The sequence below is a fragment of the Azolla caroliniana genome, unplaced genomic scaffold (assembly GCF_043228905.1).
Source record: "Azolla caroliniana isolate FFs.n. ecotype wild unplaced genomic scaffold, voAzoCaro1.0.p SCAF_4, whole genome shotgun sequence".
NCBI lineage: Eukaryota > Viridiplantae > Streptophyta > Polypodiopsida > Salviniales > Salviniaceae > Azolla > Azolla caroliniana.
This window is the reverse complement of record NW_028230439.1, coordinates 25,508,401-25,521,811: the sequence shown is the minus strand read 5'-3', so window position 1 is coordinate 25,521,811 and position 13,411 is coordinate 25,508,401. Positions and strand designations below refer to the sequence as shown.

Here is a 13,411-nt window from a genome sequence, read left to right as displayed (position 1 = left end):
CATCTAAAACTATCATTCCATTGACCACTTGTTGATGGCTTAACCTTATGTAAGTGCCAAATCCATAACTTTTTCCATAACTCCTCTCTTGGAATAAACTCCTAACAACATGTTTAGCAAGTAAGGCTTTACTTTGCTTGAAGGGATCAATCAAACCTAGACCTCCTTTCTGTTTAGACGGTATAAGAACCGACCAAGCTACCTTTGCTACATAATTGTTTGAAATAGTGTTCCGCCAAATAAAATTACTTACTGGACGTTGAACTTTAAGCATTACTGACCTAGAAAACAGCCATGTAGATGCTATATACCAAATCGAGGACAAAAGCACCGAATTAGCAACAACTAGATGTCTTGCTAAGGACAACTTCTCCTTATTCCAATATATTAGCTTATTCCTTAATCTTAACAACAAGGGCACAATCATACCTTGAGGTAGCTAGATGAGTGCCATTGACGAGGGACACATACAGGAGAAAGAGCAACATGTGGGACGATTCGAGCAAATGAGCTCTCGCATATTATTATTATTTTCTTAACAAAAGCTTGCCAATCAGTTGGGCTTCATGGGCAATCTAGATGAGTGCCATTGACGAGGGAACACATATAGGAGGATTCGAGCAAATGAACTCGCTTATTATTCTTATTATTTTTCATAATAATAGTTTACCCTAAGTAGGTCTCCATTGGTCAACCTTACCAACTGAGATCTATCCATCTAGCTCAATGGCCTCTCGTTTTTGTTCACCTGGTTTTGTGCAATGTCACAATGGCCGGCCGTCCGTTTCTCTCCATTTAGGGCGCCCAAGTGTGAACGCAAATCCTGCAGGACATTTTTAGGGTTTAGGTTACGTCTGATCTATCTCTCTCTCTCTCTCTCCTTCTCGGCGTCTTCTCCTCCTTCTTATTTGTTGTCAGAGCTTCTCTGCGGTTTAGGGTTCCCACAATATGAAGGTGATCGCTGCGTATCTACTCGCTCTCCTCGGAGGCAAGGCCTCCCCGTCTGCTTCTGATGTCAAGAACATTCTCTCTTCAGGTACTCTTATCATCCTCAACAGCGAGCTACCTATTCTTTCTCCTAGATTTCTTTTCGTTTCAATATCTAATCAAAGAGATCCGTTTTCTGGAGACCATTTTGGAAGTATATGTGTCTGCTTCATGCATTGTCTGCGCGTTCATATTCTAGTCTTGTAAAATTTGGTTTTTTCAAACTATTTTCTGTAGACATACGTCTTCGATTTTGTGCTATGTCTTCGTCTTTATTAGAATAAATATTAGAACGCTTGTTGGCTCTGCTGGTTTATTGTTCTATGTTGTTTTGATCTACTGACATTGTTTGATGGCTAGATTTTTTGTCGCTTCTGAGAGCTGTAGACATTCAATCTGTTCTGATGTATTGGAAGATTTTAATTGGCGAAACCCCCTCTTTTAGCGTTGGATTGTGTACAATGTTTGCATATGACCTATAAAAATGGATCTTCTTAGAAGTTTTCTTTCTACCTAGATCAACCGAGTTATGGTAGTGAGAACCGTTAAACACATTGCCATAATCCTGTGTCATTTCCCTAAAAATTCAAGGTTTACCTATGATGCAAGTTGTTATCTCAATTACTTACAGTCTGCTCTACGTTATTGTACCTCAAACCCCAATGTCGTTGAAGAAGCGACCATACATAAATTGTCCTTTTTAGTGTGAAAGAATATGTATGATGATGTAATGCTGTATTAATTAACGTTCACAGAGCAGCATACGCATGGTGTAGTATTGTAACGTTCTCTATCATGAAGGAAGTATCTATATTCTTTTTCTTATCCTTGTGTATTCTTTGCAGTTGGAGCTGAGGCTGATGACGACAGGATAGAATTGCTCCTGAGTGAATTGAAAGGCAAAGATATCGTTGAGCTGATTGCATCAGGAAAGGAGAAGCTAGCCTCAGTACCTGCTGGAGGTGGTGGCGGTGTTGTTGTGGCTGCTGCTGCGACTGGTGGTGGTGGTTCTGCTGCCCCTGCAGCTGCTGCCAAGGAAGAACCGAAAGAAGAGAAGAAAGAACCAGAAGAGGAGTCTGATGATGTAAGTCATTATACACCTCGGTTATCTCTGCATTTATTCTTGTCTTGAAGCAGGCATATGAGTTTTTTTTTTTTCTGTGTTTGTTTCAATTCTTTATTTCTTAACTAGAAAATTTAGGGAAGTAGTGAAGAAGAGAAATACTACTCAGAGTTTTTTTCATTTCATCAATTCCTCCTTGTGAATCTGGAAAGAACAAATAGTGTGTGATATTTAAACATTAATATGGTCAATGCGGTCTTTCACCTAATTTACTCTTTTCCAATATATACATAAATAATCTAGGAATATTTTCTCAATATACTTGATTTTTCCTTAATGAGTAAATAATGTTTGCTTTCTTTCCTTTTATGAAGATAACCAACAGTTGTTTTTCCTTTTTTCATATTCAGGATATGGGATTCAGCTTGTTCGATTGAGTTCTCCCTCATGTTTTTATGATGTTGCGAGATTATGTAGGAGCAGTATGGGCTTTAATCTATGTTCCTGTTGTGAGTTCCACATTTGTAATAGCAGCGTACTCTGAGCTAGTAGGAGATTTTTTGTCCAATTAATGTTTGCAACTCAGATTTTGATACTAAATAGTGAAATGATCAAATTTATATTGTTCAGTAGTGTGTTTTTGGAAATATGTGTATATTAGCTGCATAAAGTAACTGCGATTTAGTTGGCATTGGATGATCTGGTCGTAAGGGAACATTTGTATTCTTTTGGCTGTTTAAGCTGTGCAATTTTAACTGTTTTGTGCCAATTAATATCAAAACTACTATGAAGTGTTGTTAATGTGCCTTTGTTCTTTGAATCATTCTTTGGAGTATCGTCATTCCGCTATTTCCTTACATTCCTTGAATCATTCTTTGGAGTATCCTCATTCTGCTATAATAAGTATTCGTTATGAAGATTCATATATAAATGTGTAGCTGAATAACTTGTATTCTGCAATTATCTTTTGGTGGGATACTCTGTTGGCATTATTTGTCGAGTAAAGTTTGATTGCCTTTGTATTGAGAAACTTTTGATAGGTGGTAGTGGGTAAGACTTGTCTGACCCTACTGTGTGAAATTTGGTTATTTTTTCTATGATTATGTTTTTTAATTTTGCTATGCATCATGAAGATTAAGCAATCATTGTTTCATGAAATATAATGTGTTTCTTTCAACTTTTGTAATTAGCCTTGGGCCAAATTTAAGATGAAATATTTATTTTAGTTGGGCATTGCAAAAATATGCAGACTTGACTTAAAGAGGAATCCTGATTAATCTTATCATATTTACTATGGTGTATTGAATGAATGGAGGGATAATTTGGCTGCCTACTGGTCTTGACAAGATGCGGCCATTACCTTGTAATGATCTACAATGAAGCACAACTTATGAAATGAGATGAAATATTTATTTTCGTTGGGCATTGCAAAAATATGCAGACTTGACTTAAACAGGAATCCTGATTAATTTTATCATATTTACTATGGTGGTATCGAATGAATGGAGGAATAAATTGGTTGCGTACTAGTCTTGACAAGATGCGGGCATAGCTGTACAATGAAGCACAACTTATGAAAGAGCATTGATAGCCCTGGTAATGCTGTACAATGAAGCACAACTTATGAAAGAGCACTTATCAAGCGAGATCAATTCTCATAGCACAATGCATTGGAGCTTTAAGAAACCGTTTAATAAAAATCACGATTCACGACTACATTTTCTTTATGAATTGCATCATTTTGAGCTGTCATGTAGACTATACAATGGAAGCATTGGGGTATGAGACGATTTGTTGTAGTCATTGGTGGTTTTAACCTAGGAGGGGTATTGAATGAAAACATCGGGTCCAATATTTTGAAGAAAAAAGGATGATATATGATTTGCACTTATTGCTTAAAATTTAATAGTAAATCCTGTATATATTATATGAAGTGATAAAATGTTAGTTACTAACGTCCGGATGGTGTAGTTGGTTATCACGCTAGTCTCACACACTAGAGGTCTCCAGTTCGAGTCTGGGTTCGGACATTGAAGGTTGTCATTTTTTACTGTGTTTTACTTTGTATGAGCTCTTATTTTGACCGGTTTTATATTTACATATCAAGTCCAAATACACCTGCTCTCATTTTCAAACGGCGGGTCATGGAAGTTTTGATTTCTCTTCTTTCTTTCATTCTCAGTTAGTCAAAGGCACAATGTGGCAAAATTGCCTCACCGAAGTTAGGCTTACAATAGAAAAGCTACAAAAGAAAATTTCTTTCATCCTCTTGGATCAAAAACATCTAGAAATGATGAATACTCTGTATATGTCATTGTTAGGTATGATTTTTTTTAACAAGGTTGTGGTAGCTGTCAAGAAGTTTAAGAATCAGACCATCCCCCAACAAGAACAATGCTCTTTGCTCATTTGCCAACTCATGGAACCCAAGTTTGATCCTTGTCATGGGCTAGGTGGCTAGGCCTCCTCACATCCACAGGAGAATCTTCAGTATCTCGTGGGTGCTAAAAACCAATTTACCCTATCACAAACGGTAGCATTGGTCCACATATATTTAATTTTATGTTTCTCCCTTGAGATGGTAACAGAGTAGAATAGAAAATTAAAGAATAAAACTTTAGAAACCTGTTTTTTACAAGATTCCGACATGCAATAATTGATCCGGAGATGTTAGAGACCCTCTTATTCCAAACAAAAACAGTGTGAATGGTGTGATTACAACACATGGGTTAAAATGATGTTTTCAAAATGGCTTGCAAAGAGGTTTGGAAGACTTTTGTTCCATAGGCATCATTTTCATCTTCCTCACAATAGTATAAATTGTTACTCCCACCCATTTCCCACAGCTAAGTGAATATGGCTCACAACCATAATCCACTGCAAGCACACTTTATATCTTTCAACTAGCTTGTGAATTGCTAACAGACCATTTTGATAGTGTTTGTCCTCTAATCCTCTTTGTCATCTTCGCCTTCTGAATCTGCATTTCATATCATTCTTCATTTAAAAAAGGGCAATCAAAAAGCAAGTTTTCAGTTCAATGACAAGAATATAGACGAGTGAACACATACCCGAACGAACATCTTCTCCTAGCTTTCCTTTTGCTTGGATTTGCTTCACAAGCATCCTAAAGATCAGAACCCACCAGTATATGTGGAGCACAAGCAAGCCTATGAGAAGAGAATTAAATACATAGTAATACAAGGGCCCTTCCTTTTTGTGTTTATCCTTATCTAAGGTTTGCAAAATTCCATAACTGCAAAGTAAACAAGCAAAAAAAAATGAAAAGCTGAAGATGATGGGAAATTGAAGTCTCATCTAATAGATATACTACAAATGTGCTATCACAAACACATATTGTAATGTTACCTCGTACTATATATTATCCACACAGGGAAGTAAAAAAGCCTCAGCACGACCCAAGACACAGCAAACATTATAAATGCTAAGCTTGGTATCAGGTTGGATCCGCAATACTTGGTCATTTTTCCAAGCTCTAGAAATATATCACTAGCATCATGAAGGGCAAGCACAATAGATCCCACGCGAGCAAACCTAGCTTTAGAAAAAGTTAAAACAGTCAGAATTGTTTCTAGATTGAACTAGTATAACATTTTGCATTCTGTACATACCTTGCTACATATGAGAACAAAATGAGTATGACTGTCGCAACGTGATGGGACATTGTAACACCAAAATCAGACCGTCTTGTTTCCCAAAAGATTAGAGCAAATATACTGTATGTGTAAAAACCACCGGTGTACATGTACAATGTCTTGAGCTTTGTCCTGAAAAATAAGGATCTTATCAGGCCTTTGTCAGCTCCTAAAATGTACACTTTTTAAAGAACAGAAACTCTGAAATACCCAATTTTTTCTTTATTTTGCCAACTGTTTCTAGGTTTTCTTTATTTCTCCAAATGCCCTTCGTCAACTTCCAAAGAGCAATTTTAAGTACTATTTGGAGAATTACAGATTCAATTCATCCCCTTTTTTCTTTTCTAGGGGTTTGTCACGGTAGGGGAAGTACTGAAAACTCAGGGACATTTGGGAAATAAAGGCAAACTCAGAGGTAACATAAAATGTTTTCCCATTTACAGAATGATGAATCTTACGTTACTTTCTGATCTGGCCAAATCTGATCCCCTGGTCCAACAAAATATTTGCTAGAGTCCATGAACCAAGGTTCTTTATATGATACTGCCAGTGCAAATATTTCGCCCGACAGATAATACATGCATTTCCATCCACTTTCCTTGAATTTGATATGTTTTTTCTGACGTTCTTCAACCTCTGCTTGGCTCAGGTTTTTAGTAGATCCTATAACGAACCTTTTCCCAAGCCTCTGCAAAAGCATAACTCAATTACTCTCTCTCCCTCACAACAAAATGCTCGTCACAAAACAACTAAAGAGAAAAGAACAAGTATCAGAAGATAGAAAGATACATGAGGAAAGAAGGTGCTTGGACAAATAGGCACTCGTGATCTATGGGATTAACTCATGTCTTCTATAACTATGTATTTTAAATTGGTGTAGATACCTATGGAATGTGGGCATTGCATACATGAGATAGCTAATGAATTGATTATTATTATATTTCTTGTTGACACTTGGGATCATGATACACAGGATTCAGGGTTTGGGTAACCATTATGTTCAGACATGGGCAAAAATTGCAGAACAAGGAAACAAATCATCCTTGGTAATAAAATCCGCATTGGCTATGGTGCATTCCAGAATGGAAATCAAAGATAGCGCATTCGTGAGAAGGAGGCCTCCTAAATGATCAATATGAGTGTGCACTCCAGAACGGAAACCAAAGATAGTGCATTCTTGAGAGTACTTGGATATTACTCATTATTGAACTCAGATACATATGATATTACTTCCGATGGTCCTAGTTTATATACATCTGTAAAGGTGACCAGTCTCGGGTTTCCACTGCACAATTCTTTTGGGAAATATAGGCATTCTGTGTGGTGGAGCCTGAACTCTTGAAATTGATCAATTCTGATCAAAATATAAGGATTAAATCGTCCACAATGTTGAGGTTTGTCCTTGAAAACAGTCCCATAAAAATCATTGTGTCACAACGCATATGCTGAACGATAGTCATTTGCATGGCAATTCTCTTCAACCTAAAATCTTAGCTGTTGGGTGGGAGGACAGAAAGCACACCCCAAATAAAATAGGATGGCAGGCTTAGGATGGTCTTTATTGCCGATACGTTTTTACCGGAATGAGATAGCTATTAGTATGTAATCTCTTTTATGAGCCTCTGGGTGACATGTTTTGTGTTCCACAACACTTTCCCCACCTAGACTTGGATAGCCCTTGGCAAGATCGGAGAATTGATGATAGGGTAATGCTAGGATCTATATTTTCCAATCAGCTATATCATTTGCTCAGCAATAATCAGCCATGGTTGAAGGTTCAAGGATAATTCCCTTTACGATCTCTACCTGGGGTGAGGTTGGTGGAAATCCACACTAATAGTGGGCTGCCTTAACGGAAAACCGTTTAAAATGCAACACATTCGCTCCTTGCCGCTGCCCTTTCAAGACCCACCACTTCAAACTGCTCTCGTTTCTAGTGCATTATAGCCAAGGAAACTTGTGACACGACAAATTTGTCTCTACTTCCAGGGTTTGTCTTATCAGCATTCTCTCTATATCATTTGTGCTAATTTTCTTTTCTCAACATATTTGCCAATGGCATAAATCTAAAGTTTACTCAATTAGTTTGTCGCATACATTAAGTTCTTCTTGCTGTGGAAGTCAATCGAACTCTCTTTCTTTCTACAAAGGCAGTGTCTTCTTAGGTAACTTTACCATGATATAAAAACAATATCATATGACCATTGTCACTACATCACAGTGTCTTTGTATCCATACTCTGTTGGGATGGATTATAAACCCTCTCTTTCAGTAGATCACTTGGTTTAAACTTTTCATTAGAGATTTGTGCCAATATGGAAATTCCAACATTATTATAATAAAATAGTTGCATCAGTCAGAAATAATGACAACACGTATCCAAATAGGGAGAATGAATTCAATAGGATGAAAATGAGCAAAAATAAAAATCTGAGAGTTGTCATGAGACTTGATGATTATGGTTAAAATTACTTCATAATTAATGTCTTAATCGCAATATGAATACTCATGTCAAAATTTAATTGTGTCATTACTTGCTACCAAAACTAGGATAATAAGCAATAATCTAGGGTTCAATATAGATATGTTGATTCTGAGTTATGTTTAATGTTTATATTATGTTCGGACACAAATATTTGGTTAGGTTTAGATACTTTACAACTTATCTACACTATTATTTGGTTTCCTAAAAGAAGGAAATAAAGATCCATACAATAGCTTCTCCATACGTCTGGTATCAGAACTATATAGAGATATCAACATACACATGCATAAGCCCATGTATATCCCCGTGTATACAAATACATGAATATACACATATACACGTACTTATCCACGTAGCCACACACACATACATATCACACACACAGACACATTTTTACACGCACTTATATACATACATTCAGACAAATATACACATCACATTCATATAGACATATACATGCCACGACATGCATACATACACTCAGAATACATAGATACAAACATGCATATGCACACACACACACCCCACACACATACACAAGCTATACTAAGTGATGGCGTATCATTCAGCTTTCAGAGATCTTCCGCAGATCTCTTAACAAATGAAAAGTTTCGTATAAACATTTGTTTTATGATTCTTCTTAAAGAGAGGTCGCTATGACACATTTCACTGATCACAGATCTCCACGATCTTAATAAGAATTGAGCATATTCCTGCGACGTAAAAATGTTCTAGTTTTCTAACATACCTCAAGAACGACCCGATCGAAGAAGAATCGAGCAGCGGGGAAGAACAGTGCGAAGACGAGGATCATAACGAAATCCTCTACTTGTGGATACTTTTCATCTTCCCAACCTTCGATCTGAAACAAGGAAGAAGAAGCCAAGGCAAAGGCAGAGGCAGAGGAAGCAGTCATGGCAGATACAGAGATACTAGAGATCAGAGAGGAGAAGAAGAAGAAAAAGAAGAAGAAGAATAATCTTTTCTGGCCATTTCACACACACACACAAACACAAACAGACACATAGCACATACATACACACACACATACACACACACATACACACACACACATACACACACACATACACACACACACATACACACACACATACATACACACACACACACACACACACACACACACACACACACACACACACACACACACACACACAAGAATCTCCATTCTTCGGAATTCATAAACGGGTTTGCAAGGTAGGATGAAGAAATGTTGCATGGACGAAGAGCAGCTCGCTATTTGGAAGACGAAGAAAGTTTGTTGCTTGGCCGTCCGATAGACCTAGGGAATGTTGGCATCTCTCGGCCTGGGAGTCGTCGCCTCGTCCTTGTAAGGATGGAAGAATGTCTCCATCTCGCGCCTGATCCAGGAAGACGAGAGAAAAGTCGTCATCTTGCAACTCGAATAATGTCAAATGAAGCAACGATTTTCTTCGTTTGTGCCTAAGTAAATTACCTCGTGTAGGAAACACCTCAAGTTTGGATGTTCATGTGAGTACACACTCTTTGTTTAGCATAATTGCTTAAGAAAAGTGATGTTGCACTAGTTTTGACTTTCAGCTACAAGGTTGTTGGATTTGAGTTTGGAAATCTACTTTTTTAGGAGAAGGTTCATTAAAAGTGCAATATGTCAAAGGAAAAAACATTGGGGAGTCATTTGTTTGGAGAACCAACCCCTTGTGTATATTTCAAGATGATACAATAATATTTCTTGTTTCAAGAGGCCTAGCCTCGGAAGTAGTAGTAGTAACCCATAGATTGTTATGCATCTCTAAAAAGTTTTTGTGAACTTCCTCTCTAAAGCGACATGGCAAAGTCTATTGGCAAACCTAGTTTTGAGAAGTTATTGTAGGCCCTAATAATATGTTTGTGACAAATATTAATGGTTTTTTTAGCATAAATAAATTGACGCAAGTTAATGTAATCAAATCAACAAATTAAAGTATTATTTAAAAATCAGCAAAGGGTGTCATATGAGTATAACAACTTGTATTTTGTTAGCATTTCCTCTATATGGCAACTTGGTTAGTCACTCACGTGCCAACCATTCTAACCTCTAGATCATCTCCTAACAACACAATCAATGAGGCAAATAGACATTCTATATGTTTCCCTCGACAGATCTTTGTTGATCTTTGCTTTAGATTCTAGATTATTTTGATTGTCGCCCATGTAACAAGGTACATGAAGAAGGCACGCTCGGGCCTATGTGTGGGTACATGTGTATGCATGTGTGTGGCGGTGGCCACATCATTGTTGTAGAATACTTAGCATATAATACGTGTACTAGAATATGTATGCGAAGTATTCTACAAGTATTCTAAAATACTTCGAATACGTACGTTATATACTTAGAATACATGTAGAATACTTGTAGACATAGATTGACATATTCGCATTCGTGGAGCCTGCCCCACGAATCCATACGAATAGGAATACGAATACACGTAAATATATTCGTTTCCTTCTTTTTCTTGAAATTTAAAAAAAATAAAAAAAAATAAAAAATTGTGTTTTATTTACGAGCGAGAACAGTGGCCAGCAGGAAGCGAGGACGCCTCACCCTACTCCCTCTGCGTGCTACTTACACCCTCGCCTCCCTCTATATCCTATTCTCGGCCAGAAATTAGGGTTTCGACAGAAAACCCTAATTTCTGTCATAATCCTAATTTCGACAAAATTTCTTCTTTTCGGCCTGCGTCATCGACTCCCTCTCATGCTCTACCTAATCCTACATCCTGTTGTCCGCTGCAAATTCAGAGTTTCACTGAAACCCTAAGTTTTGCCAAAGCCCTAATTAATTAATTATTAATGCATTAATTGATTATTAATTAATTAACTAATATTTTCCAATGAATTAATTAATGTGTTAATGAATTAAGATATGTATTTGTAAATTAATTAATGTATTAGTGAATCAATTAATGTTTAAGTGAATTAATTAGTTAATAGTAAATTAATTATTATATTAATGAGTTAATTAATTATTGATGTATGTGTGTGTACACATATATGTATGCATGTGTATATGTATCTATGTATGTGTGTGTATATGTATCTATGTATGTGTGTGTATATGTATCTATGTATGTGTGTGTATATGTATATATATGTTTGTGTATGTGGATGTATGTATGTGTGTATATGTATATGTAAACGAATGGTTTTATAATATTCTTAGGGCCATTTTCTATTTTCGAATACCACGAATATTACGAATGTCGAATCTCAAGAATATCACGCATGGGTCAATCTATGCTTGTAGAGTATGTTAAATACTTCCGTAGGGCAACTTGGTTAGTCGCTTGCTTGCCAACCCTCCTAACCTCTAGATCACCTCCTAACAAGATAATCAATTAGGCAAATAGAGATTTTATATGTTTCCCTTGGCGAACACATGTCATATCATCAATTGAATAGAACATCATACCCACCTCGCCCTAAGGGACTTCTAGTTTTTCCGATCTTTGTTGTGGACAATTTTGATTGTTGTCCACATGACAACTACAAGGTACATGGAGAAGACACACTTGGGCCTATATGTGCGTACATGTGTATGCATATGTGTGCCCACGTATAATAATGTTATCCTATAAATCCTATGTAAAAGAATTGAGGAATTTGAGCCGATTCTTACCAAATGCAAAACCAGAAATGGCCCGTGGGTATTGTTGTTCCATATGAACCAAATCTCGATATGCCGACAACGTTTGGTAGAGAAGAGACCAACAAATTCCCACACAATAGAAGACTTCGAAGTTACAACGAAGTTCCAAAGTCTATAATAACATGGATGGTTTACACATGCCACCACGTGACATGCATACGCACTACACCCCTGCCCACACATGATCAAAAGTCAACTTTACAATGCAAGCTGCTCCCATTCCAAACTGTCCATATATAAAGTCAGCGCCTCCATGGATACTTACAAGCCTATTCTTCCATTTTAGCCTCAAGTCCATATCCCTCCTAGATTCTCCCACATTGTTACAAATTTCATTCATTTGGAGCTCAAGTAGCACTTAGTAGCAGCTGCTTTCCTCCCCCAAGCAAGCAAAGGAACAATGGTGGAGCTCTTCAGCGTGCCGGCCTTCTTCATCCTGTTCCGCGAGACCCTCGAGGCCTCCATCATCCTCTCGGTCATGCTGGCCCTCATCAACAAGCTCGTCCCCGAGGGCCCCTCCCGCAAGCGCATGAAGCGCCAGGTCTGGCTCGGGGTTGGCCTCGCCCTCGCCCTCTGCCTCGTGGCCGCCACCGTCTTTCTGTCCCTCTACTACACCGTGGCCAAGGAGGCATGGGACGAGTCGGAGGCCCTGTGGGAGGGCATCCTCGGCCTCATCGCGGTCGTGCTCATCACACTCATGGCCTTCTCCATGATCCGGGTGGACACATGGAGGGAGAAATGGGAGAAGAAGCTCACCAAGGTCACCGTGGACGCGCTCTCATCCGAACACGCATCCCGAGCCAAGGTGGATGAGGATACCGCCGAAAGCCTCGCATCGAGTAAGAAGGGGAAGTACACACTCTTCTTCATCCCGTTCACCGTGGTGTTGAGGGAAGGTGTGGAGGCGGTGATCTTCTTGGGAGGGATCGGGCTCGAGGGTTCTGGCACCGCGTACCCCATCCCGGCCGTTGTCGGGGCCATCTGTGGGATTGCTGTTGGTTACCTCCTCTACAAGGGGGGCAATCGGACGGCATTCAAGTACTTTCTCAACGTGGCAACGGTGCTATTGCTTGTGATTGCGGCGGGGTTGTTTGTCGGCTCGGTGCACGAGTTCGAGGAGTTCACGGAGAAGGAGACGTTCTTGTGGAAGCTTAATTGTTGTCACCAAAGCGGCAACAACATTTGGGCATTGTTGAATACATTGGTGGGATGGCGTGATGAAGCCACACAGGGGACTTTGGGAGCGTACATCTCGTATTGGTTGTTCGTGGTTGCCGCATTGATCTTCTTGCGATGGAAATGGCGCCGTGAAGCGCAACGTGAGGCCCCCAATGCACAAAATGACTCGTTGGCGATGATGACCGTTTAATGAGCTGAAAGTCTTTTTGCTTTACACACACTTTATACTCCAAGATAAACCATCACGTGTGTTGATGCTTGAGTTTCCGAAAATGAAGATTTCAAATTCTCTTGGGCAACCCACATTTATGATATTTCAGTCAATAATCCAAGATGAAAAACCTTACTAGTTT

General features: G+C 38.6%; 2 protein-coding genes, 1 non-coding gene and 1 pseudogene across 3 annotated transcripts; 3 read left to right on the top strand and 1 right to left on the bottom strand.

The window, feature by feature from the left end:
- Positions 1-865: 865 nt before the first annotated feature.
- Positions 866-2,679, top strand: LOC147865654 (large ribosomal subunit protein P2-like). Its single transcript, XM_087318519.1, has 3 exons — positions 866-1,036; positions 1,833-2,071; positions 2,461-2,679. The coding sequence occupies exons 1-3, from the start codon at positions 949-951 to the stop codon at positions 2,485-2,487; spliced, it is 354 nt and encodes a 117-aa protein (XP_087174645.1). The 5' UTR covers positions 866-948; the 3' UTR covers positions 2,488-2,679.
- Positions 2,680-4,006: 1,327 nt separating this feature from the next.
- On the top strand, positions 4,007-4,080 carry TRNAV-CAC (transfer RNA valine (anticodon CAC)). Its single transcript has one exon. It is a non-coding gene; the product is annotated as a tRNA-Val (tRNA).
- A 562-nt stretch (positions 4,081-4,642) lies between these two features.
- Positions 4,643-9,156, bottom strand: LOC147865652 (ASC1-like protein). The gene is made up of 6 exons (XM_087318518.1): positions 8,940-9,156; positions 6,165-6,394; positions 5,683-5,838; positions 5,420-5,605; positions 5,122-5,306; positions 4,643-5,030 (listed from the first exon to the last, which is right to left on the bottom strand). Exons 1-6 carry the CDS (start codon positions 9,105-9,107, stop codon positions 4,999-5,001), a joined length of 957 nt encoding a protein of 318 aa, XP_087174644.1. The 5' UTR covers positions 9,108-9,156; the 3' UTR covers positions 4,643-4,998.
- A 3,082-nt stretch (positions 9,157-12,238) lies between these two features.
- Positions 12,239-13,411, top strand: LOC147865651 (high affinity iron permease 1 pseudogene; annotated as a pseudogene).